At 42.5% G+C, this 27,989-nt stretch overlaps 1 protein-coding gene across 14 annotated transcripts in view; it reads left to right on the plus strand.

The window, feature by feature from the left end:
* The window catches only part of c7h8orf34 (chromosome 7 C8orf34 homolog), a 172,484-nt gene that overhangs the window by 64,508 nt on the left and 79,987 nt on the right, over window positions 1-27,989 (plus strand). For all 14 annotated transcript variants that reach the window (XR_008760145.1, XR_008760147.1, XR_008760144.1 and 11 more), the window contains 3 exons: window positions 2,364-2,483; window positions 6,116-6,144; window positions 7,663-7,826. Coding sequence is in view for 9 of the 14 variants with exons in the window: in XM_055928884.1 (XP_055784859.1) it covers window positions 2,364-2,483; window positions 6,116-6,144; window positions 7,663-7,826 (313 nt within the window). In the remaining 5 variants the exon portion in view is untranslated. The remainder of the gene's footprint in view (window positions 1-2,363; window positions 2,484-6,115; window positions 6,145-7,662; window positions 7,827-27,989) is intronic.

A 27,989-nucleotide genomic window follows, 5' to 3' on the forward strand; every position in this document is an offset into this window, starting at 1 on the left:
AGCTCACCTTTTCTCCTGACTGCAGGGCGAGGTCTAAGAGATCAAGATAAAAGCAAATAGTCCATACATCAATATACTGTAGGTACAATGATTATGGGTGAATCACTCTTTTCATTTCAACAACCAACAAAATTAACAAAACAATGAACATTTAGTGAAAATAATATTTGTACCTATTGCTTACTTTGAGCAATGAAATATGTTAAACAGCAGAAAAGCCAGAATATATTTTTTCTCTCCATAGGAAGACAAGTGTGTGTTTATTATGTATCTTGTTGGTGAGAGTTTATTGCAGGGTAACCGTGCACTTCAAAACAGGCTAGATATGTTATAATAATAATTAATAGCTTCATCTCCCAGGTAATAAAGGCATCAACATACGGTTTACATGTCTATTATTTTTCAACATACTGTTAAAATCAAATCAAATGTTATTGGTCACATACACGTGTTTAGCAGATGTTATTGCGGGTCTAGCGAGATGCTTGTGCTTCTTGCGCCGACAGTACAGTAACATCTAACAAGTAATATCTAACAGTTTCACAACGTATTCCCAAAATACACGTACATCTAAGTAGGAATGGATTAAGATTATATATACATATATGTCAGAGTGGTACTGGACTAAGATACAGTGGCATATTATAGAGTACGGTATATACATATGAGATGGGTGATGCAATGTTTACAAACAGTTGAAGTGACTAAGATACCGTAGAACAGTATAGAGTACAGTTTACACATATGAGATGAGTAATGCAAACGGAGACATTAAAGTAGCTAGTGTTTCATTTTCTTAAAGTGGCCAGTGATTCCTAATCTATGTCCATAGGCAGCAGCCTCTGTATTAACATACAGTACATGTGTAATATTTAATTCCTTTTTTGTTTCTAGTATTTCTATGCTACTGTTACAGTGGACTATTACAATTGAAAGAGGTAGGAAGAAGAAGAGAAAAATAGATAGAAAGAGGAACGAAGGAAATGGAGGAAGGAAGGAACAGCAAAGACTAAACATGCCTCTGCTAACTTGTGTGTGTTAATTAAGACACCGTGTGACTCATGCAGTAAATTCTTTCACACTAAATAACAACAGATAAAATCCTCTTATTCTTCCTCAAAACAAAATGTCAAAAAGGTATATTACATACCTGTGTACTCTCCAGGTGTATAAATGTAACATGGATATCCACCTACTGTAGAACACTTCCAGTAATCCAGTGTTTTTCAGTCATGAAACATACATGAAACATGCATAACACATGGTATCTCTGTATCTTTGTAGAACACGTCTAGTACTGTACTTTACACAGATGGCTGATGCAATTCAAAGTAGTCATCAATACTGCTTTCACCCACCCATTTCCTGCTGTATTTCAGATCATTTCAAAGTGATGTATTTTTCACAAGGGTCTAATACTGTATGTCCTGATGAAATATATATCTCTCTCCATTATCTTTAATGTAATCCAATACTGTGTGTGTGTGTGTGTGTGTGTGTGTGTGTGTGTGTGTGTGTGTGTGTGTGTGTGTGTGTGTGTGTGTGTGTGTGTGTGTGTGTGTGTGTGTGTGTGTGTGTGTGTGTGTGTGTGTGTGTGTGCATGTGTGTGGGGGTCAGAATGCTAAGGTCAGAATTATCTTGCCCATTCACCCTCTGAATGGCATACATACACAATCCATGTCTCAATTGTCGCAAGGCTTAAAAATCTTTATTTAACCTGTCTCCTCCCCTTCATCTACACTGATTGAAGTGGATTTAACAAGTGACATTAGTAAGGGATTATATCTTTCACCTGGTCAGTTTATGTCACGGAAAAGGCAGGTGTTCTGAATGTTGTGTACACTCAGTAAAGGAACATAATGATGCACATAAGATGTGGGTTAAGTTAAAGACTACATGTATATTCCTCTATCCCTATAGGAGAATATCTCTCCCCCTCTCCCTCCATATTTCATGTATATATCTCTATCTCTTCATTCATGAATTAAACATCACAGAGAGAGAGAGAGATTTATAGGGAGAGAGAGATGGAGAGGGAGATAGAGGGGCCCATGGCTAAGGCAGGGGACACTGGAGGACGTTGGTGAGATGATAATGAAATCTGGGTCATTTCCTCTTTTTGTTTGTCCCATTTGCATCTGTTAATCATGCTGTAATGTCCTCCAGGCCTTGAGGGAGACCAGTGGTCATGGAGGGGATACATCGACTTTCCTCCAAGCTTTTCCACACAGAAAACTTCTCTTGATATCTAAGCTTTATTGATGTATGTAAAAGTGAATGACTTTCTCATTTCTCAAGTTTTGGTTTGTTTCAGTGTTGAACAACATTTCAATGAAATTGCTCTGTGTGTTTGTGTGTTTCAGTGCCGCGGTCCATAGAGCACCCATCGTGGGAGTGGAGGGAGAGCAAAGACTTTGATGAGCTCAACCACATCCTGCAGGAGAGCAAGAAGCTGGGCAAGGCTCTGGAGAACCTGTCACGCAGTGAGTCTAGTAACTCAACCCTAATACTGTACCCTAAACCCTGAAGCCAAGGCTCTGGAGAACCTGTCACGCAGTGAGTCTAGTAACTAAACCCTAATACTGTACCCTAAACCCTAATACTGTACCCGAAAGCCAAGGCTCTGGAGAACCTGTCACGCAGTGAGTCTAGTAACTAAACCCTAATACTGTACCCTAAACCCTGAAGCCAAGGCTCTGGAGAACCTGTCACGCAGTGAGTCTATAACTAAACCCTAATACTGTACCCTAAACCCTGAAGCCAAGGCTCTGGAGAACCTGTCCAGCAGTGCATCTAGTAACCAAACCCTAATACTGTACCCTAAACCCTAATACTGTACCCCAAACTCTAATACTGTACCCTAAACTCTAATACTGTACCCTAAATCCTTAAGCCAAGGCTCTGGAGAACCTGTCCAGCATTGCATCTAGTAACCAAACCCTAATGCTGTACCCTAAACCATAATACTGTACCCTAAACCCTAATACTGTACCCTAAACTCTAATATGGTACCCTAAACCCTGAAGCCAAGGCTCTGGAGAACTTGTCCAGCAATGCATCTAGTAACCAAAACCTAATACTGTACCCTAAACCCTAATACTGTACCCTAAACACTAATACTGTACCCTAAACTCTAATAGTGTACCCTAAACTCTAATATGGTACCCTAAACCCTTAAGCCAAGGCTCTGGAGAACCTGTCACACAGTGAGTCTAGTAACTAAACCCTAATACTGTACCCTAAACCCTAATACTGTACCCTAAACCCTTAAGCCAAGGCTATAGAGAACCTGTCACACAGTGAGTCCAGTAACTAAACCCTAATACTGTACCCTAAACCCTAATACTGTACCCTAAACCCTGAAGCCAAGGCTCTAGAGAACCTGTCACGCAGTGAGTCTACAACTAAACCCTAATACTGTACCCTAAACCCTGAAGCCAAGGCTCTGGAGAACCTGTCACGCAGTGAGTCTAGTAACTAAACCCTAATACTGTACCCTAAACCCTTAAGCCAAGGCTCTGGAGAACCTGTCTAGCAGTGAGTCTATAACTAAACCCTAATACTGTACCCTAAACCCTAAAGCCAAGGCTCTTTAGAACCTGTCACGCAGTGAGTCTCGTAACTAAAGCCTAGTACTGTACCCTAAACCCTAATACTGTACCCTAAACATTAAGCCAAGGGTCTAGAGAACCTGTCCAGCATTGCATCTAGTAACCAAACCCTAATACTGTACCCTAAACTCTAATAGTGTACCCTAAACCCTTAAGCCAAGGCTCTGGAGAACCTGTCACACAGTGAGTCTAGTAACTAAACCCTAATATCATACCATAAACCCTAATACTGTACCCTAAACCCTTAAGCCAAGGCTAGAGAACCTGTCACACAGTGAGTCTAGAAACTAATACCTAATACTGTACCCTAAACCTTAAGCCAAGGCTAGAGAACCTGTCACACAGTGAGTCTAGAAACTAATACCTAATACTGTACGCTAAACCCCTAATACTGTACGCTAAACCCCTAATACTGCTAGAGAACCTGTCACACAGTGAGTCTAGAAACTAATACCTAATATTGTACGCTAAACCCCTAATACTGTACCCTAAACCCTAAAGCCAAGGCTCTAGAGAACCTTTCACACAGTGAGTCTAGTAACTAAACCCTAATACTGTACCCTAAACCCTAAAGCCAAGACGCTAGAGAACCTGTAATGCCCAGCGCAGGAGATGAGAAGCAGGTACAGGGAGTGAACCATTTAATTTAGACGGACATGCAACGGAACAAGAACAACATCTTGTTAAAAATACAACTATACAACATAGTGAATACAACATAGTGTACAACATGTGTACAACAACACAAAACACAAAATACAACATAGTGAAATCTAGTGTTCAACGAAATAACAACACAATGTCAAATACAGGTAGCCTAGTCAAATAATGAACATCCAATCACATTAACCTCTTGCGGGAATTCCACTAACAGTCCGTATGTACTGTAGCCAAACATAGCTGCTGCTCATGTTTGTATCTGTACTGATGTTGCAAAAGCCATGACAGGTAGACATAGTGGAATGGTAATGCACGTGCAAGCAGTTGCTCCCGACGCCACTTGGGTACACTGCAGCATCCACCTAGAAAGCTCTTGCTGCCAAGGGAATGCCTGACAGCTTGAAAGACGCTTTGGACACTGCAGTGAAAATGTTTAACTTTGTTAAAGCAAGGCCCCGGAACTCTCGTGTATTTTTTGCACTATGCAATGATATGAGCAGCGACCATGTAACGCTTTTACAACTTACAGAACAAGTGCTCTGGTTATCAAGAAGCAAAGTATTGATGGTTTTTTTTTTAAATTGAGAGACAAGCTTAAAGTTTTCTTTACTGACAATAATTTTCACTTGTCTGACTGCTTGCATGATGACAAGTTTCTCACACGACTAGCCTATCTGGGTGATGTTTTTTCTCGCCTGAATGATCTGAATCTAGGTCTACAGGGACTTTCTGTAGTCGCAACTATATTCAATGTGCGGGACAAAATTGAGGCTATGATTAAGAAGTTGGAGCTCTTCTCTGTCTGCATTAACAAGGACAGCACACAGGTCTTTCCATCATTGTATGATTTTTTGTGTGCAAATGAACTCAAGCTTACGGACAATGTCAAATGTGATATAGCGAAGCACCTGAGTGAATTGGGTGTGCAATTACGCAGGTACTTTCCGGAAACAGATGACACAAACAATTGGATTCGTTATCCCTTTCATGTCCTGCCTCCAGTCCACTTACTGATATCTGAACAAGAGAACCTCATTGAAATTGCAACAAGCGGTTCTGTGAAAATGTAATTTAATCAGAAGCCACTGCCAGATTTCTGGATTGGGCTGCGCTCAGAGTATCCTGCCTTGTCAAATCGCGCTGTTAAGACACTGATGCCCTTTGCAACCACGTATCTATGTGGGAGTGGATTCTCGGCCCTCACTAGCATGAAAACTAAATACAGGCACAGACTGTGTGTGGAAAAGGATTTAAGACTTAGACTCTCCAATACAACCTAACTTTTCAGAGTTATGTGCATCCTTTCAAGCACACCCTTCTCATTAACATGTGGTGAGTTATTCACAATGTTCAATGAACAAATAAGATTGGTTAAGTTGGTTAAATGAAGAGCAAAATGATTGATTATTATTATATTATTATTTGTGCCCTGGTCCTATAAGAGCTCTTTGTTACTTCCCACGAGCTGGGCTGTGACAAAAACTCAAACTCATTCTTGTGTTTAATAAACGTATCATATTGTGTGTGTGTGTGTGTGTGTGTGGCAGGCTTACAATGATGGCAAAAAACAACATTTAAGAGTGCGCTGACCCTGGTGCTAGAGGGGGTATGCAGCTGGAGGTTGAATGTGTGAAGGGGTACGGGACTATAAAAAGTTTGGGAACCACTGCTCTAGAGAACCTGTCACGAGGTATTACCTTTATCTTATAGTAACCCCTTAACCACTTTTGACTAGAGGTAATACTTATAGTAACTTATTACTATAATCACTTTGTATATATTTTGGAAATAGAGAATGCAAGTAAAGCAGAGCCCTTTCTGAATCACTGTTCTCTTCCTTAAAGGTATCGCTGCTTCTGATGAACTTGATCAGGTGACTATGAACTACTTTGTCATGCCTTTCCTCTGATATTGAAACTGTTAGATCGTCATCTTCTACTGCCGTCACCCTGTCTGTTGCAATCCGATTCCATCTTTCATCAATTTGGGTTCAGTTAACAGCACGACACATAGCTCTGAGAATAATGTTGTGTGTGTGTGTGTGTGTGTGTGTGTGTGTGTGTGTGTGTGTGTGTGTGTGTGTGTGTGTGTGTGTGTGTGTGTGTGTGTGTGTGTGTGTGTGTGTGTGTGGTGTGTGTGTGTGTGTGTGTGTGTGTGTGTGTGTGTGTGTGAATAATGACAAACCACAATCTCATGGTAATGACATCCATCTGCAGAAACTTCAATAAGCATGTCCTCTTCCTGTATTGTCCTGGGTGCTAGAGTGTAGATGTGATTCCTAGCAGACAAAAGCTTTGTTTGACCTGGATTCTACATGGTAATGAGAGAACTGACTTTCCAGTGTACAGTATTTCCCAGTATTGCACACAGTCTTAATTGCAAACTGATTGTCAGAAGGCCCCTCAAACAAAAGGTTTTAGTAACCTTTATTACTAAAGCTTATGAGGGTGTCCACCTTAATATTTACATTTTCATGGGCGTCCATCTGATTTCTCATGGCACTGCCATGCCCCCATAATTCGAACCCTGAAGATAGCAGCAGCATTTGATATATTCTTGTCCTCAAGAAGAGACGTTCGTTATAGAGGTAATATCATACAGTATACAGTACTGTATGTCTGCTTAGCTCCAAGCCCAGATAATCTCCTTCTAGACAAGACAAAGACAGACAGAATATTAAGATATATTTACCTTCCTATCATGTATTAAGTATTGAATTCCATTCCACTTCGAACACGGTGTAGACACCTAAATGAGTGACACTGTGTGAGTGGCTGTAAGCGCTGTCAAGTTAGGGTTGCTGTCAGGGATGAAAAGGTAAAAAAATGGTGGGCAAACACTGTTTGCCGGTCACGTTGAAAACAGTAATGCTCCCTATACTTTCAACGCATTTTTCCGTAAAGGCTTGCACAAAATAAAAAAGCTGAATAAGCAGAGTTTATGTGTGTTTACCCTCCACTACACCACTGGTTAATAATAATACACACAGGCAGACATGCAGACATGCAGACAGACAGACAGACAGACAGACAGACAGACAGGCAGGCAGGCAGGCAGACAGACAGACAGACAGACAGACAGACAGACAGACAGGCAGGCAGGCAGGCAGACAGACAGACAGACAGACAGACAGACAGACAGACAGACAGACATTGAAGCAACATTTACTTATTTATTTATTTACCTGACACACAAATGTATCACTGACAAAACCTACTTTCTGTTTTGAACTGAATGGCCATATGACAGTCCCTTTCTCTACCTTTTCTCCCTATCTCCCTCTACCTCCCTCCTCTCTCCCTTCCATCACCTCTCCTCTCTTTCCCCTCTCTCATCTCTCTCTCTCTTTCTCTCTCTCCCCCTTCCCCACCCCCTCTCCCCCTTGCACTAGAACCTTGGGGGGTATAACTCAGTGCTGCGGCCCAGGGTTGTGGGGGAGTGGGTGGGCAGGGAGGAAGAGGATCCAGACCCCCTGGCAGCAGAGATGCTCCAGCCCCCAGTCCCCAGGAACAAGACTGAGGTGTGGGGGAAGGCCAATAACAGCCCTGCCTTGAGGTAAGAGAGAGAGAGTGTGTGTGTGTGAGTGAGTGTGCTTGTGTGTGGGTGTCAAAGTGACGCCTTAAAGGCGTCCGCATGTTTGGAGACACACAGTTTTTCTGAGTCAAGCCAAAGTTGGTAGCCGAAGTCGGTGATTGGTCAACGGTTGGGATTCTTCAAAAAAGTATTTCTTGTCATTCCACGAGAGATGACTCATTTTCATGCACATTTTTACATTGAGAAATACTGCACCAAACATTTTAGTTACAGTTGAAGTCGGAAGTTTACAAACACTTAGGTTGGAGTCATTAAAACTTGTTTTTCAACCACTCCACAAGTTGTTTAGGACATCTACTTTGTGAATGACACAAGTCATTTTTCCAACATTTGCTTACAGACAGATTATTTCACTTATAATTCACTGTATCACAATTCCAGTGGTTCAGAAGTTTACATACACTAAGTTAACTGTGCCTTTAAACAGCTTGGAAAATTCCAGAAAATTATGTCATGGCTTTAGAATCTTCTGATAGGCTAATTGACATAATTTGAGTCAATTGCAGGTGTACCTCTGGATGTATTTCAAGGCCTACCTTCAAACTCAGTGCCTCTTTGCTTGACATCATGGGAAAATCAAAAGAAATCAGCCAATACCTCTGAAAATGAATTGTAGACCTCCACAAGTCTGGTACGTCCTTGGGAGCAATTTCCAAACGCCTGAAGGTACCACGTTCATCTGTACAAACAATAGTACGAAAGTATAAACACCATGGGACCACGCAACCATCATACCGCTCAGGAAGGAGACGCGTTCTGTCTCCTAGAGATGAACGTACTTTGGTGTGAAAAGTGCAAACCAATCCCAGAACAACAGCAAAGCACCTTGTGAAGATGCTGGAGACAACAGGTACAAAAGTATCTATATCCACAGTAAAACGAGTCCTATATCGCCATAACCTGAAAGGCCGCTCAGCAAGGAAGAAGCCACTGCTCCAAAACCACCATTAAAAAAGCCAGACTATTGTTTGCAACTGCACATGGGGACAAAGATCGTACTTTTTGGAGAAATGTCCTCTGGTCTGATGAAACAAAAATAAAACTGTCTGGCCATAATAACCATCGTTATGTTTGGAGGAAAAAGGGGGAGGGTTGCAAGCCAAAGAACACCATCCCATCCGTGAAGCATGGGGGTGGCAGCATCATGTTGTGGGGGTGCTTTGTTGCAGGAGGGACTGGTGCACTTCACAAAATAGATGGCATCATGAGGCCAGAAAATTATGTGGATATATTGAAGCAACATCTGAAGACATCAGTCAGGAAGTTAAAGCTTGGTCGCAAATGGGTCTTCCAAATGGACAATGACCCCAAGCATACTTCAAAAGTTGTGGCAAAATGGCTTAAGGACAACAAAGTCAAGGTATTGGAGTGGCCTCCTTGCTCACAAAGCCCTGACCTCAATCCTATCGAAAATTTGTGGGTTTGATAAAGTTCATATTTATATAAAAAAAATCTGAGTTTACGTTGGCGCGTTAGATTCACTAATTGCAAAAACATCAAGTGATTTTGCATAGCCACATCGTTTCAAAAGAAATACTCATCATAAATGTAGATGATAATACAAGTTATACACATGGAATTATATACCTCTCCTTAATGCAACCGCTGTGTCAGATTTAAAAAAAACTTTAGGGAAAAATAAACCATGCAATAATCTGAGACGGAGCTCAGAACAATAGCCAAATTAGCTGCCATGTTGGACTCAACAGAAACCAGAAAATACATGATAAATGTTTCCTTACCTTTGATGAACTTCATCAGAATGCAGTCCTAGGAATCACAGGTCCACAATAAATGCTTGATTTGTTCGATAATGTCCGTTATTTATGTCCAATTAGCTACTTTCAAATTGTTTACCAAACTCCCTAACCAAAGTCTCAAAGCGCGTCCACTATAAAGTGACGAAATGTCCAAAAGATCCATTACAGTCAGTAGAAACATGTCAAAAGATGTACTGAATCAATCTTTAGAATGTTGTTAACATACATCTTGAATAACTTTCCAACCGGAGAATTACATCGACGTCAATTGACCGATGGAACAGAGCTCCCTCTCACATGAACGCGCCAGTTCAATGCGTGGGCACCTCATGGAAGTGATTACTCATTCCTGTCTCCTTCGGCCCCCCTTCACATTAGAGTCATCAGACAAAGTTCTATTGACTGTTGACATCTAGTGGAAGCCGTAGGAAGTGAAAACCCATCCATATCTCTCTAGATTTTCAATGAGAGCTTGGTTGAAAATCTGGCATCCCCAGAAAATATCCAAACAGGAAGTGGAACTTCTCAGGTTTTTGCCTGCCATATGAGTTCTGTTATACTCACAGACATAATTCAAACCGTTTTAGAAACTTCAGAGTGTTTTCTATCCAATACTAATAATAGTATGCATATATTATGAACTATGACATAGGAGCAGGCCATTTTCTCTGGGCACCTCTGTGCACCTTTCATCCAAGCTACTCAATAGTGCCCCTTCAGCCATAAGAAGTTAAAATAAAGTGGTGATCCTAACTGACCTAAGACAGGGAATATTTACTCAGATTAAATGTCCGACTTCAACTGTATATGTAAAATTGCGCGACTAAGATCTCCTCTGCAAAAATGTCAAAATGAATTACAGTTTTCTTGAGTTATCTGATTATTTAGAGGAACTGTATAACTGGCTACAGCGTCTCAAAATGGACAAACAATACTATCGGCTTTTTTTCTCGCTTTTCAAACAAAGGTCTTTTATTTTAAGGGAGTATGCCAGCACACTCGTTCAGTTCATTCGGTTCGTCTAGCCGTGTTCGGCCATACTGAAGCATGCTGAGGCCGAACTCAGCTAGGTGAACCGAACGAGTGTGCTAGCATACTCCCTTAAAAGACCTTCGCTTGACAAAAATAAACCCTCACTGAAGTTCAAAAACTTCACAAAATGTCATAATAATATATGCACAAACTGTTCCGAACTTTTTAGGCTGGGAAGCATGAGGGCGCCTTAATTACCCCTCTCAATCTTAGCCAACCAGAGGCCATTCCAATTAAGCTTTCTCCAGCTGCAACAGAGAGGGCGACTTTGCATTCGTCCCCAATGGCACCCTATTCCCTATAGCCTATAGGTCGTTTTACAAAAGTGGTGTAAATTGGGGGTTGAAAAAATAAGCATCTTATTTTTCCCAAACTTTCAGCACACGTCTTCAGATCGACATATTTACTACTCACATGCTTTTTTTGTAATGGCATTTTTGAAATACTGTATTTACCTGAAATCCTTACCACACCAATACATTTATCACTAGTGAAACATAGCGAAAAAGTTGCATTAAATGAACAACTTTGCACAGTAATGATTCATATGCTATTACAGATTCATTTTTGAAATTGTATTTGCATACAACATTTACAAAATAGTAAAAACATGATTTTTAATCTGATTTTCAAAACTTTTCAATAGAATTTAGATAATTATAATCTCTTGTTCTCTGTAAAATATTCAATGTTGATTGTTTGAATCTGAAACGTATTGATGGATGTAATTACTTATGCATCTAGTTCATTATGTTGTTGATGAATTAGTTGTCACTTTTTTCTATTTTTATTGTGGCAAAATAACAGGCGTTTCGGTAGTGACATCATTGTTTCGGTTGTGACGTGGCATATACTGTACATTCTTAACTTAATTGCTTACTGAATTGATACCATATCTAATGGGGCACATGTGATTGATATATCACTAACACAATCAATAAAAGGTAAGTCTTTCTGTCTCTTTCTGCCTTTTCACTGCTGCTGACCTGTGTTGTCTTTGACCTCTTCAGAAGAGGACTTCTACCTCTCAGATAAATATTTTATTAATTTGACCTTTCCCTCTTCCTTTTCTTCAGCATTTCTTTCCCTTTTCTTTTCCAGATATTCTTGATATCACACAGGGTCCGTTTTTATCCCCTCTCTGTACTCTCTGGCTGTCTGCTGTACTTTTCGGCATGTTGGCAGCAGATGTCCCTGTCCTTCAATAACTCTACAAATAATCTAAAATACAAATAATGATCTGTGTGTTTAATAAATGTAAAGAAGTACAGTGGACTAACAATCAACTGTCAATCATAGAGACAGATAGAGGACTCTAGAAGGATATGGCTTGTTTTAGTGTAGACATTGCCATTGAGGGCTTCCACCATTTTTTAGTAGTCAACTGGGTGGGGGTTCCTATGGGTTGGATGGGATCAGCCAAGGATCAGAGAGCATTGTCTTCTTCTTCAAATTAGGTTGCCTATTATTTGTAAATGGCATTAAGATATATCACTGCCATCTAGTGTAAAGTACAGTACAGTACAGTAATGTAGAGTATAGTTTAGTACAGCACAGTACATTACATTAGGGCACAGTAGAGTAGAGCACAGTACAGTAGGGAACAGTACAGTACAGTACAGTAGAGTAATGTAGAGTACAGATTAGTACAGCACATTACATTAGGATACAGTAGAGCACAGTACAGTAGGGATCAGTACAGTACAGCGCAGTAGAGTAGGGTACAGTACAGTGCAGTAGAGTAGGGTGCAGTACAGTACAGTGCAGTAGAGTAGGGTACAGTACAGTGCAGTAGAGTAGGGTGCAGTACAGTACAGCGCAGTAGAGTAGGGTACAGTACAGTGCAGTAGAGTAGGGTGCAGTACAGTACAGCGCAGTAGAGTAGGGTACAGTACAGTGCAGTAGAGTAGGGTGCAGTACAGTACAGCGCAGTAGAGTAGGGTACAGTACAGTACAGTGCAGTAGAGTAGGGTATAGTACAGTGCAGTAGAGTAGGGATCAGTACAGTACAGCGCAGTAGAGTAGGGTACAGTACAGTGCAGTAGAGTAGGGTGCAGTACAGTACAGCGCAGTAGAGTAGGGTACAGTGCAGTAGAGTAGGGTGCAGTACAGTACAGTGCAGTAGAGTAGGGTGCAGTACAGTACAGTGCAGTAAAGTAGGGAACAGTACAGTACAGTGCAGTAGAGTAGGGAACAGTACAGTACAGTGCAGTAGAGTAGGGTATAGTACAGTGCAGTAGAGTAGGGAACAGTACAGTACAGCGCAGTAGAGTAGGGTACAATACAGTACAGTGCAGTAGAGTAGGGTACAGTACAGTACAGTAGAGTAGGGTACAGTACAGTACAGTACAGTAGAGTAGGGTACAGTACAGTACAGTGCAGTAGAGTAGGGAACAGTACAGTACAGTACAGTAGAGTAGGGTACAGTACAGTACAGTGCAGTAGAGTAGGGTACAGTACAGTACAGTGCAGTAGAGTAGGGAACAGTACAGTACAGTGCAGTAGAGTAGGGTAGAGCACAGTACAGTAGAGTAGGGTACAGTACAGTAGGGGACAGTACAGTACAGTGCAGTAGAGTAGGGTAGAGCACAGTACAGTACGGTACGGTACAGTACAGTGCAGTAGAGTAGAGTACAGCGCAGTAGAGTAGGGTACAGTGCAGTAGAGTAGGGTACAGTACAGTGCAGTAGAGTAGGGAACAGTACAGTGCAGTAGAGTAGGGTACAGTACAGTACAGTGCAGTAGGGTACAGTACAGTGCAGTAGAGTAGGGTACAGTACAGTGCAGTGCAGTAGAGTAGGGTACAGTACAGTACAGTGCAGTAGAATATGGTACAGTACAGTACAGTGCAGTAGAGTAGGGTACAGTACAGCACAGTGCAGTAGAGTAGGGTACAGTACAGTAGGGAACAGTACAGTACAGTGCAGTAGAGTAGGGTACAGTACAGTAGAGTAGGGTACAGTACAGTACAGTGCAGTAGAGTAGGGTACAGTACAGTACAGTGCAGTACAGTGCAGTAGAGTAGGGTACAGTACAGTACAGTACAGTGCAGTAGAGTAGGGTGCAGTACAGTACAGTACAGTAGAGTGCAGTAGAGTAGGGTACAGTACAGTAGGGAACAGTACAGTACAGTGCAGTAGAGTAGGGTACAGTACAGTAGAGTAGGGTACAGTACAGTGCAGTAGAGTAGGGTGCAGTACAGTGCAGTAGAGTAGGGTACAGTACAGTACAGTGCAGTAGAGTATTTTTTTTATTTTTTTATTTCACCTTTATTTAACCAGGTAGGCAAATTGAGAACACGTTCTCATTTACAATTGCGACCTGGCCAAGATAAAGCAAAGCAGTTCGACACATACACATAGTATACACATACACATAGTAACACATAGTTACACATGGAGTAAAACAAACATACAGTCAATAATACAGTGAAAAATAAGTCTATATACAATGTGAGCAAGTGAGGTGAGATAAGGGAGGTGAAGGCAAACAAAATATATATATAAATAAATAAAAATATAAAAAAGGCCACGGTGGCGAAGTAAATACAATATAGCAAGTAAAAAAACACTGGAATGGTTGGTTTGCAGTGGAAGAAAGTGCAAAGTAGAGATAGAAATAATGGGGTGCAAAGGAGCAAAATAAATAAATAAATACAGTAGGTAAAGAGGTAGTTGTTTGGGCTAAATTATAGATGGGCTATGTACAGGTGCAGTAATCTATGAGCTGCTCTGACAGCTGGTGCTTAAAGCTAGTGAGGGAGATAAGTGTTTCCAGTTTCAGAGATTTTTGTAGTTCGTTCCAGTCATTGGCAGCAGAGAACTGGAAGGAGAGGCGGCCAAAGGAAGAATTGGTTTTGGGGGTGACCAGAGAGATATACCTGCTGGAGCGCGTGCTACAGGTAGGTGCTGCTATGGTGACCAGCGAGCTGAGATAAGGGGGGACTTTACCTAGCAGGGTCTTGTAGATGACCTGGAGCCAGTGGGTTTGGCGACGAGTATGAAGCGAGGGCCAGCCAACGAGAGTGTACAGGTCGCAGTGGTGGGTAGTATATGGGGCTTTGGTGACAAAACGGATGGCACTGTGATAGACTGCATCCAATTTATTGAGTAGGGTTTTGGAGGCTATTTTGTAAATGACATCGCCGAAGTCGAGGATTGGTAGGATGGTCAGTTTTACAAGGGTATGTTTGGCAGCATGAGTGAAGGATGCTTTGTTGCGGAATAGGAAGCCAATTCTAGATTTAACTTTGGATTGGAGATGTTTGATGTGAGTCTGGAAGGAGAGTTTACGGTCTAACCAGACACCTAGGTATTTGTAGTTGTCCACATATTCTAAGTCAGAGCCGTCCAGAGTAGTGATGTTGGACAGGCGGGCAGGTGCAGGCAGCGATCGGTTGAAGAGCATGCATTTAGTTTTACTTGTATTTAAGAGCAATTGGAGGCCACGGAAGGAGAGTTGTATGGCATTGAAGCTCGCCTGGAGGGTTGTTAACACAGTGTCAAAAGAAGGGCCAGAAGTATACAGACTAGTGTCGTCTGCGTAAAGGTGGATCAGAGACTCACCAGCAGCAAGAGCGACATCATTGATGTATACAGAGAAGAGAGTCGGTCCACGAATTGAACCCTGTGGCACCCCCATAGAGACTGCCAGAGGTCCGGACAACAGACCCTCCGATTTGACACACTGAACTCGATCAGAGAAGTAGTTGGTGAACCAGGCGAGGCAATCATTAGAGAAACGTGGTGATAGTGGTGATTGACAGAGTCAAAAGCCTTGGCCAGGTCAATGAATACGGCTGCACAGTATTGTTTCCTATCGATGGCGGTTAAGATATCGTTTATGACCTTGAGCGTGGCTGAGGTGCACCCATGACCAGCTCTGAAACCAGATTGCATAGCGGAGAAGGTATGGTGGGATTCGAAATGGTCGGTAATCTGTTTGTTGACTTGGCTTTCGAAGACCTTAGAAAGGCAGGGTAGGATAGATATAGGTCTGTAGCTGTTTGGGTCAAGAGTGTCCCCCCCTTTGAAGAGGGGGATAACCGCAGCTGCTTTCCAATCTTTGGGAATCTCAGACGACACGAAAGAGAGGTTGAAAAGGCTAGTAATAGGGGTGGCAACAATTTCAGCAGATAGTTTTAGAAAGAAAGGGTCCAGATTATTTAGCCCGGCTGATTTGTAAGGGTCCAGATTTTGCAGCTCTTTCAGAACATCAGCTGACTGTATTTGGGAGAAAGAGAAATGGGGAAGGCGTGGGCGAGTAGCAAAGGGGAGGGCAGTGCTGTTGACCGGGGTAGGGGTAGCCAGGTGGAAAGCATGGCCAGCCGTAGAAAAATGCTTATTGAAATTCTCAATTATAGTGGATTTGTCGGTGGGGACAGTGTTTCCTATCTTCAGTGCAGTTGGAAGCTGGGAGGAGGTGTTCTTATTCTCCATGGACTTTACAGTGTCCCAGAACTTTTTTGAGTTTGTGTTGCAGGAAGCAAATTTCTGCTTGAAAAAGCTAGCTTTGGCTTTTCTAACTGCCTGTGTATATTGGTTTCTGGCTTCCCTGAAAAGTTGCATATCACGGGGGCTGTTCGATGCTAATGCAGAATGCCATAGGATGTTTTTCTGTTGGTTAAGGGCAGTCAGGTCAGGAGAGAACCAAGGGCTATATCTGTTCCTGGTTCTAAATTTCTTGAATGGGCATGCTTATTCAAGATGGTGAGGAAGGCATTTAAAAAAAATATCCAGGCATCCTCTACTGACGGGATGAGATCAATATCCTTCCAGGATACCTCGGCCAGGTCGATTAGAAAGGCCTGCTCGCTGAAGTTTTTCAGGGAGCGTTTGACAGTGATGAGTGGAGGTCGTTTGACCGCTGACCCATTACAGATGCAGGCAATGAGGCAGTGATCGCTGAGATCTTGGTTGAAAACAGCAGAGGTGTATTTGGAGGGCAAGTTGGTTAGGATGATATCTATGAGGGTACCCGTGTTTACGGAATTGGGGTGGTACCTGGTAGGTTCATTGATAATTTGTGTGAGATTGAGGGCATCAAGCTTAGATTGTAGGATGGCTGGGGTGTTAAGCATGTTCCAATTTAGGTCGCCTAGCAGCACGAGCTCTGAAGATAGATGGGGGGCAATCAGTTCACATATGGTGTCCAGAGCACAGCTGGGGGCAGAGGGTGGTCTATAGCAGGCGGCAACGGTGAGAGACTTGTTTTTAGAGAGGTGGATTTTCAAAAGTATAAGTTCAAATTGTTTGGGAACAGACCTGGATAGTAAAACAGAACTCTGCAGGCAGTCTTTGCAGTAGATTGCAACACCGCCCCCTTTGGCCGTTCTATCTTGTCTGAAAATCTTGTAGTTAGGGATGAAAATGTCAGAATTTTTGGTGGTCTTCCTAGGCCAGGATTCAGACACGGCTAAAACATCTGGGTTGGCAGAGTGTGCTAAAGCAGTGAACAAAACAAACTTAGGGAGGAGGCTTCTAATGTTAACATGCATGAAACCAAGGCTATTACGGTTACAGAAGTCATCAAAAGAGAGCGCCTGGGGAATAGGAGTGGAGCTAGGTACTGCAGGGCCTGGATTCACCTCTACATCACCAGAGGAACAGAGGAGGAGTAGGATAAGGGTACGGCTAAAAGCTATGAGAATTGATCGTCTAGAACGTCTAGAACAGAGAGTAAAAGTAAGTTTCTGGGGGCGATAAAATAGCTTCAAGGAATAATGTACAGACAAAGGTATGGTAGGATGTGAATACAGTGGAGGTAAACCTAGGTATTGAGTGATGATGAGAGAGATATTGTCTCTAGAAACATCATTGAAACCAGGTGATGTCATCGCATATGTGGGTGGTGGAACTGAAAGGTTGGATATGGTATAGTGAGCAGGGCTAGAGGCTCTACAGTGAAATAAGCCAATAAACACTTTCCAGAACAGCAATGGACAAGGCATATTTACATTAAGGAGAGGCATGCTTAATCAAGTGATCATAAGGTTGGTTGGGGTCACGACGATCCAGACAGCTGGCCGGGTAGCTGGCTATTGGTAGCAAGATAGCATAGGATGGAGGTCTATTTTTAGTCATCTCGTGCGTTTCCGTCTGTAGATTAGTGGGGTTCTGTGTGATAGAGGGGATCAATCCAATTGGCAAAATAGATATAGTGACCCAAGAAAAATTGTCTGATATACTTATTCAGATAGCAGCCGATAAGACAGCTAACGATTAGCGGGCCCCAGATGAGCGTTCAGGTAACGTCGCGACGGAGGTGCCAGTTGGATAACTCCCTCGGGCAGATAATGTCGGTAGTCAGTCGTGAAGGCCCGGTGGGGCTCCGCATTTGTAGTAAAAAAATAAAAACGGGTCCGGATAGGTGATTGTAGCCCAGGAATGGCTGATGGAACTCTTCAGCTGGCTAGCTCCGGAATAATTTAAGTTTGCTCTGGGATCGACGTAAGCCAATAGTCACACGGTTTGCAGCTAGCTAGCTGCGAAATCAAGGTGTAAATGTCCAGAGCTTGCGGTTGAAATCCGGGGATATTGAGAAAAATAGGTCCGGTATATTATGGTCTGAGTCGCGTTGTACAAAAGTGCCGATAGATTATCGAGCTAAAGGAATAGCTGATGACCACAAAACATGGGTAGCTGAAATACTAACGTTAGCCAACTTCTGGGTAGTTTCAGGTTAGCTTCTGGCTAGTTTCTGGTTAGCTTCTGGCTAGCTTCTGGTTAGCTTCTGGCTAGCTTCTGGTTAGCTTCTGGCTAGCTTCTGGTTAGCTTCTGGCTAGCTTCTGGCTAGCTTCTGGTTAGCTTCTGGCTAGCTTCAATTGTGAATTTTCAGATTTGAGGTAAATAATACTTTTTTTTGTAATTGGTGAGGCGGGTTGCAGGAAAGCCTTTTTCTAGTTGAGTTCTTGGATTATAAAAGATATGCGAAGAAAGGTGTAAATATATATATACAGGACATGACAATACGAGGACAAATGACGTCTGAACTGCTATGCCATCTTGGACATGATATGATATGAGTATGGTACAGTACAGTACAGTGCAGTAGAGTAGGGTACAGTACAGTGCAGTAGAGTAGGGTACAGTGCAGTAGAGTAGGGTACAGTACAGTGCAGTAGAGTAGGGTGCAGTACAGTGCAGTAGAGTAGGGTACAGTACAGTGCAGTAGAGTAGGGTACAGTACAGTACAGTACAGTGCAGTAGAGTAGAGTACAGTACAGTGCAGTAGAGTAGGGTACAGTAGAGTAGGGTACAGTACAGTACAGTGCAGTAGAGTAGGGTACAGTACAGTGCAGTACAGTAGAGTAGGGTACAGTACAGTACAGTGCAGTCGAGTAGGGAACAGTACAGTACAGTAGAGTAGAGTAGGGTACAATACAGTACAGTGCAGTAGAGTAGTGTACAGTACAGTAGGGAACAGTACAGTACAGCTGCAGCCTGTGCTGTCACATATGCCATAATGAAACGGATACGAATATGAGACCTCTATCTATTGCCATGGTGTCAATTGTTTTGGTTGTGACCATTTCAGTTTGGACAATTTAGACTTATTTTGGACTTGAATGAATCCCAATAGCTAACATATGGCTGGCTAGCATTCATTTGGACAGATGTAGAACCTAGCAAATATATATTTTAGTCCCACAACAGCGTTTGACATATTTCTTGAAATATTAAATGTTCGGTCGTGATACTTCTTAAAAATACACGACGATTTAGTAACTTGTTCACTCATTCTCTCCAAAATATTTGTAGACAGACTACTCACCATGTAGCCATGCTGGAAAGGAGTGCAATCCCATCAGCTGGTGATATTTGTAGGGGTGTGGCTTAAGGCACATTCATTCTACAGCCTTTTAATGTGAGTGTTCGAGCCTGTTCCTATATCCGTCTGTGCCATTGCCAACTCCATTGCTGTCCTTCTTAAAACAAACGTTGAGATTGCCGTGAGGCCAGGCTGTTGACATGACAATAAGTGACAAGGAGTTGACATGATAGCGCTGGCACTCAGGATACTGAAGTAAGTCTTTGTAGGGAGATATCTGACATGGGCTTTGGTGTTATTCACTGTTATGAAAAAGTAATCTAATTTATACTAAATGTATGTTTTTGTAAAATTATGCAGGTGTGTAATAAAATAAATAAATAATCTCTCTCCAAGGCCCGCTTCCGGATGTTGCTGTGGTGATATTAATTGTGGGACTGTGAAGAGGCGGTGTGTGTGTGTGTGTGTGTGTGTGTGTGTGTGTGTGTGTGTGTGTGTGTGTGTGTGTGTGTGTGTGTGTGTGTGTGTGTGTGTGTGTGTGTGTGTGTGTGTGTGTGTGTGTGTGTGTGTGTGTGTGTGTGTGTGTGTGTGTGTGTGTGTGTGTGTGGCGAGCGCACTTGGCGACTGTCTGGGATTTAGCTAATTAGAGAGGATCAGATATTAAATCATAAATCATACTCATGCTCAAGCTGACACACACACACACACACACACTGGTTTTTGTAATCTCATTAGGTTATTCCATTGCTGGATTAGTCAGGGAAATCACATTGTTAGGGTTTTCAGCAGAGGGATAGGGGTATGCATGTGTGCAGTGTACATCTCTATGTATGTGTGTGTCTCTCCTATCCCCAAAACCCAGTCCCTTGTAGCCTCCTCTAAGAGTTCCTCCAATGAAGTCTGAGAAGTGTTTGGCTCAGCTGACATCATTTATTTCTGCTTAATTGTGTTTTCTTGGTATTGGCTCCTGATGCTGCCTCTTGCTTGCCAGTCTGCTGCTGCTGCTGCTGCTGTGCATTAGAGGACTGAGAGCCACTGGGATGTGCTAAAGGATACCATGGCTTTCATAATGGCGACTCTGCCTGATCTGAGGCCCAGCTCTAAAACGCTGTCTGTGTCTGAAATGGCCAAGAGTAGTGCACCATATAGGGAATCGAGTGATAGGATGATAGTGCACTTTTGGTCTATAGTAGTTCACTATTCGTGGGTTGCACGTTTCATCACAATATTGTTTTGAACGTACTTTTGAGGACTGGTGCACGAATGTTCTACTGACTCAATGCATTCTCAATTGACCTTTCGATAAACCCCGCCCCATCATTTTGGGCAACCAATTGCAGCGCTCCAATGGACAGCAACTGTCATTGAGTCCGACGCCTCGGACCTAGGAACATAATGATTATGTTCCTAGCCTCGGACCATCTCACGTTTTGACATACATGAAAGCCAGTGAGGACAGTGGGACAATTTAGAGTTTTTAAAAAAAAAAAATGGAAGTAATTGCACCAGGGGTTTTTGCTACTGTGATTCCTGAAATGCATAGCCTGTTAATGTATTTTTAGAATCCAAAATTATACTTTTGTTACATTGTTTGATAGCTCAGCTGGTTAGCTATTTAACTTGTTTTCTCAAAATATATATATTCTTTTCATGGCCCATCCACCACCACCCCTTCTTCGGAGGACAAAAATATATTTGTTTGTACAGCTTTTTCAACCGCTCCTGAACCTGTGACCAGAAACTGTCACACCAGCCTTCACTTTGGCTCCCCCTGCTGTCCAGCTCAGGCGTTCGGCGTCACCGGCCCTCTAGCTGCTGTCGAACATACTGCTGGCAAACGCCCTTCACTCATCAACCCCGGACTTGTCTTGTCATCATTACACACACCTGGTTCCAATTACCCACTCTATCACTGTATATATACTCCCTCTGCCATTTATCTTTGTCTGTCATTGCAAATTCTACTTGTTTTCCTGAGATGAATCTCTCCTACTATTTCCTGAGTACTTTATATTTTGCACTTTGGGTTCGCCCTGTGCCTTTTTGTTTATGAAGATATATTTTGAGCACAACAGTGTTTGGGTTTCGTCCTGCTTTGTTCTAGGGTGCTTAATAAATTCAGTAGTTCTAAACCTGCGACTGCCTCCTGCCTACTCCTCTCTACACCAGTGACAGAAACAAGCTACAAAGATCACTTATTATGATATTGCCCCCAAGGAATAATGTACAGTATGTGTATATACTTTTTTTAATCAATTAGTATATTTGAGTTTAACCATAACATTTGTGGTAATATTTTTTCTGTCTTTTCTGGAGGATGGAAGTGGAATTTCAACCAGCTTTGTATGGCTTGTTTTGGAAAGGGGATATTTTGAATAAGGTTCTGTTTTCAATTCAAAAGTGAGAGCTTGTAATCTGGATAACGGGGAAAAACACAAGGTGTGAGACATTCTTATAAATCTATTTGAAGAAAAGTTCTGGTTTAAGTATAACTCTTGTATGACTGACGCTTTTAGTGAGAGGTCTAATGCTTAAATATTTTATAATTTAACAGTTTTATTAATGCAACCCCAATCTGCTGTCAACATCAGGATATGATTTGAGAGCACTAGTTACCTCCAATTCAGAGCCATTCAGTGGCTAGCCACACTACAAACATCATTTTACCAGGTTTTCTTGAAGCAATTATAATGACAGTCCACCACAACATACCTGAGAGTTTCCTGATTAGCAAGTGGTAGTCTATGTTTAATTTATTTGTGTATTATTAAAAACACAGTTTGAGATGATTAAGAGGGGATTTCGCCAGTGGTTTGAAGAAGGGGGAATTGGGCTTCCCGGGAAAATATTGTCAGAGGTTGCATCAGCAACCAGTGCATCAGTGTCTCACATCGACGGGACAGCAGTGGAGAAGTTGGAAAGTTTTAAGTTTCTTGGTGTACATATCACTGACAAACTGAAATGGTCCACCCACACAGACAGTGTGGTGAAGAAAGCACCACAGTGCCTCTTCAACCTCAGGCGGCTGAAGAAATGTGGCTTGTCACCTAAAACCCTCACAAACTTTTAAAGATGCACAATTGAGAGCATCCTGTCCGGCTGGATCACTGCCTGGTACGGCAACTGCACCGCCCACAACTGCAGGACTCTCCAGAGGGTGGTGTGGTCTGTACAACACATCACTGAGGGCGAACTATCTGCCCTCCAGGACACCTACAGCACCCAATGTCACAGGAAGGCCAAAAAGATCATCAAGGACAACAACCACCTGAGCCACTGCCTGTTCATCCTGCGATCATCCAGAAGGCGAGGTCAGTACAGGTGCATCAAAGCTGGGACCGAGAGACTGAAAAACAGCTTCTATCTCAAGGCCATCAGACTATTAAACAGCCATCATTAGCACAGAGGCTGCTGCCTACATACAGACTTGAAATCATTGGCCACTTTAATTATAAATGGAATACTAGTCACTTTAATAATGTTTACATATCTTGCATTACTCATCTCATATGTATATACTGTATTCTATACTATCTACTGTATCTTAGTCTATGCCTCTCTGACGTTGCTCATTCATATATTTATGTATTTATTCTTAATTCCATTCCTTTACTTCGATTTGTGTGTATTAGGCATTTGTTGTGAAATTGTTAGATATTACTTGTTAGATATTGCTGCACTGTGGGAACTGGAAGCACAAGCATTTTGCAACACCCGCAATAACATCTGCTAAACACGTGTATGTGGCCAATAGAATTGTATTTGATTTGATAACCAAGGGGGTGCAGGGCTTGTTTAAAGTACATTATAGTGACCTGGAAACATAATTTAGATGAAACAGTCATTATCCCCTGTTCAGAATGATTGGGCATCACTTGACTTTAGGGTACCGCTATGGCGGAGAGTGGCTTGAGTGTACGTTCATAACAATGGCATGATGTGACTGAGTGATTGAGGTGCAGGACATGAATATAGGGAAAAGGGTGCCATTTGGAACATTTCATCCCCTGACATAATGATGGGGCTGCCCAATTCACTGCCTGATCTAAAACCCAGCTGTACTGAACAACTCTACAGTAGTCTCTCCTGATGCCTGCCTGTCTACATTTAGAGGAAGAGGTTGATTAGACCCCCCCCCCCCCCCCCCTGATATTTTTCATACAATAATACCCCAGCTTGGTCTTACTCTTCTTACAATCCTTACCCTTATCTCTCTCCAGTCTTTTGCCCGCTTTCCTCCCCCTATATTTTCCTTAAGTTGTCATCATTCTCTGGACTTTCTCTTTTCTTCTATTCTCCTCCCATCCCTCCTTCACGGTTAGAGTTTGAGAAGTGCTGACAGTTACCTGTGGGTATGTATCTGCAGTAGGTGAGGGTGAAATGGAGGGGTGGAGGAATGGAAGAGATTGGAGTGGTGGGCTTCTGGGAAATCAGGCAGAGCCAGGTGAATTCTGGGAGAGGCTTTTTGGGACAGATAATATGGAAGACAGAGTGCAGTATGGGACATCTCAATCCCACCTCTCTCGCTTTTCATTCTCTCCCATCATCCCCCCCACTCTCTCTTTCTCATTCTCCCTCTTTTCTCCTCTTATTTTTTCTCCTCTCTCTTTTCTCCTCTCTCCCTCTCCAGCCTTCTCTCTCCTCTCTCTTTCAGTCTCCCCTTTCTCTCTTTATCTCCCTACCTCTCCTCCCCTCTCTCTCCCCTCTCTCTTTCTCTCTCTCCCCTCTCTCGCTCCCTCTCTCTCACCTCTTTTACTTAATTCCTCCCTTCTCCTGTATTCACACTACAGTATCCCCTCCCCTCCCACTCTTCTTTTAATCTTTTATCTTCTAATTACCCTGTTTATCTGTATTGTTCTTATATCAGTATTCCCATGGCAAACCCCAACTTTATATTACTTTAACAGCAGGTAATGTAGTCCTTTCCTTTCTCCAGTATGAGTCATACTCTGTGTTTGTCCTAAGTGGCACCCTATTATCTATACAGTGCTCTACTTTTGACCAGAGATGTAGTGTACTATATAGAGAATAGGGTGCCATTTCGGACACATTCACTATCATGTCCCTGGTAGTTGAGGTCGTGTGATCTACTCTCTGTGATTCTGAAGGTAGGAGCTACCTTGTTCCCCTCAGGGAAGTTGAGCAGAGGCCTAGTCCCTCTCCAGGGCTCACACACTCAAGGTTTGGTAAAAACAGAGGGGGGGGGGGGGGGGGGGGGGGGGGGGGGGGAGAGTGCTACACAGCATATCAGTTTGATTCAGATTTGGATTCTAAGTTGATTCTAGCTACGTCTCTTATTTGGTTTGATGTTGTGTTGATTGGTGTTTGCGTCGTTGTTGTCATTTATAATAGAACACATTACCTGAGCTTGGTCCCTGTGGAGGTAGATGGCTGAGACTAAAGCGAGGGAGAGAAAGGAGGTGAAGAGAGACAAAGATCCCCCCTAAGGAATTAAAGGAAATAGAGAGGAGGAGATTCCCCATTGAAAATACTTGAAAAATCTGAACAACAAATGCAACTCAACATTTCTCACAAACAGAACAGACAATGCCACTGCTTCATCTGAAGTCTCAAAGCAGAACCTTATACTAGTACTGTGTCCGAAATGGCACCCTGTTCCATATTAACTTCCCTGTTTTTGACCAGGGCTCCTGTTGTGAAAAGTAGTGCACTATATAGGGAATAGGGTACCGTTTGGCACACAGACCAGCACTAGAATTGCAAATAAAAGTTACACAAACAAAAAACTCTGAAAAGAACCACCAGTCTCGCTTGGGCTAATCCATATTGATACGGCACATTAGCATAGTAATATTCTTTCTGCTCAGGATATGAAGATGTTTAATCTCTCCCCCTCCCCCTCTCGCTCTTTCTCTATGTATCTCTCTCTTTTTCTCTCTCTCCCCCTCTCTTGCTCTGGCTCTCTCTCTCTCCATTCCTCTCGGGTACTGACCACCCTCTCTTCCCTCCGGTATCTGTAAATCCTAGTCATTCTGATTAAATATTCATCCAATTAAGGCTCTCTAGTCCTAATCCCTAACACACACCCTCCATCCCAGACAGGATATGGAAATGAATTATTATGTCAAATATGGAGCCGGTGCGAAACACACACGTACACACACACACGCGCTCCATAGTTAATTTCTTTATCTGTGGATATTAAATTGGAGGCATTATTGGGTCGTTCATTCCTCATCCACACAGTTTGTGCCCTAGCTGGAGATAAAGCCCTTCCACCTCAGCAGCAGGGTGAAGTTATGCATATGTTTGTGTTTATTCTAGGAGTCTGTCCATGCTCTGCTTAGTAAATTGTTTTCAGTGAATTGTACTTTAGTTTTTTCTTTTCTCTGGCTCTCAACTTTCTGGTGCATTGTATCTTTGTGGTGCGTTGTAGGATGCATTCTAGGAATTGTTCCTCCATTGTAATTTAACATCCTGGTCTTTGACAGGACCCAGATTAGAGAACACAGCGGGTAGATTCTAGAGAAGGTTTTCTTCCTGGACCTGCGAAGTCCATCGTGGATCATTAAAAGCAGCAGGACCTGCTCTATAACTCAGCTTCTATAGCTACAACAGAGCGCACAGCCATTGTCTGCCCATCAAATAGCACCCAGTATCCTATATAGTACACTACTTTTGACCAGGGCGCATAGTGGACTGTAATAGCTAATAGGGTGCTATTTGGGACACAGTCCTTTTGTCTGGATCGTTTGAATGGACTGGGCCACATTCATTCAAACCTGATATGAGAAACAACAAGGTGTTCGGACAGGTTCCTATTGTCAGTCCTGTTTTGAACACGCCTCTATCTGTCGGACCATGTATCCTTTCTTTGCTTTATAATCGTATCCTCTTTGTCGGGATCCATTGTAAGGACTTCGGCCACTATTCAATCAAACTAGCCATGGGGAACTTGTTGATATAAGGATAGGTTTCTATTGTCGGTTATCTCCTTTGAAAATTCGATATTCTTTGAACACGCATCGTCTATGTGCTTTCTGAAGACTTGTGATTACCAGAGCTGTGGTGTTTTGAACAGTTCCCTGCCTCAGTACATCATATGCCATAGTTCTAAAAACCCATCTGTCCCTCTAACTGTGTCTGCTGTAGCCAATATGCTTGGTGTGACAACGACAAAGGAGCTGTCTTGGACAGAGACGCACTGACGATGATAGATCCGAGACAGGCTGACTGCACCCTAGCTGCTATTAGCAATGCTGATCTTACACTGCAGCGTTGCTCCCTTTTCTATTGGGTTGCGCAAAGAAAGTCAGTGGGAAGCCAAAGTTAAATCAAATTATATTTCAACTTACTGTGCCCGTGGGCAGGACGGTTGGTCATTAAAACAGGGTGAATTTGAGTCAAAATATCTAAAAGGACGTATTATTTAACAGACTTTCCAAACGTGGGTCTGTTGTAGAGTGACTTGCGCCGGCACAGTAAGTTGAAATTTTATTTCACTTCTGGCTTTCACTTCTGGCTTCTCACGGACTGTTTTTCAGCAACCTAATACAAAAGGGAGCGACGCTGTACTGTAACATCCCCATTGCTAATGGCAGCTAACTGTACCAATGCTGACTATATCTCTCTCACACAGGGGTGCAGTGAATACTGAATACACTATCCTTATTCTATCTTCTATATTCTCATTCTCTTTTTCTCTCTGTCTCTTCTCTCTCTCTCTTTATCTACTCCCTCTCCCTCTCACACACTCTGCAACCTCCCCTCTGTGATCTGTTACTCTTTTTTAAAACTTTCTCTCTTGCTCTCTCTCAACCTCTCCTCTTTTACTCTCTCATTCACTCTTATTCTCTCTCTCGTTCTCTCTTTCGGTCTCTGCCCCCGCCTCTCTCTCTCTCTCGCTCTCTCTGTAGCCTCACCTCCTCTCTGTTGTGCTGTGATTTTAATTACTCTTTTCCTCAGTTCTAGTTTGTTAATAATTATCCAAGCCTATTCACTTCCTGGTAATCAACACAGGAAGGTGTGAGTGTCTACCTTTCTACTTTAATGGCCCTGCTGGGTTGTATATGCCGAGTCCCAAATGGCAGGACTCCCTATGAACCCTGGTCAAAAGTAGTGCACTATATAGGGAATGGGGTGCAATTTGGGACACAGCCTATTCTCAAACGGATTGTGGAATAGCTGCCAGGTGGAAGCCATGTTGAGAGGTACTTAAGTGTGAGGACACTGTGTACTGGGTAGAGAAGCTGCACCTGCCTACAGATAATACACACAGCCTCTGAGAAACAGAATCCAATCATAATAAAATAAAAATGTTATTGGTCGCGTATACATATTTGCAGATGTTTTTGCAGGTGCAGCTAAATGCTTGTATTTCTAGCTCCTACCGTGCAGTAATACCTAGCAATACAGAACAATACACACAAATCCAAAGTAATAAAATTAAGAAATTAAGAAATATCACAACGAGCAATGTCAGCAATGTATATATACACTCAGTGTACAAAACATTAGGAACACCTTCCTAATATATTTTACCCTCAGAATAGTTTCAATTTGTTGGGGCATGGACTCTACAAGGTGTCGAAGGTGTTACACA

Source organism: Salvelinus fontinalis, chromosome 7 (genome assembly GCF_029448725.1).
Source record: "Salvelinus fontinalis isolate EN_2023a chromosome 7, ASM2944872v1, whole genome shotgun sequence".
Lineage (NCBI taxonomy): Eukaryota > Metazoa > Chordata > Actinopteri > Salmoniformes > Salmonidae > Salvelinus > Salvelinus fontinalis.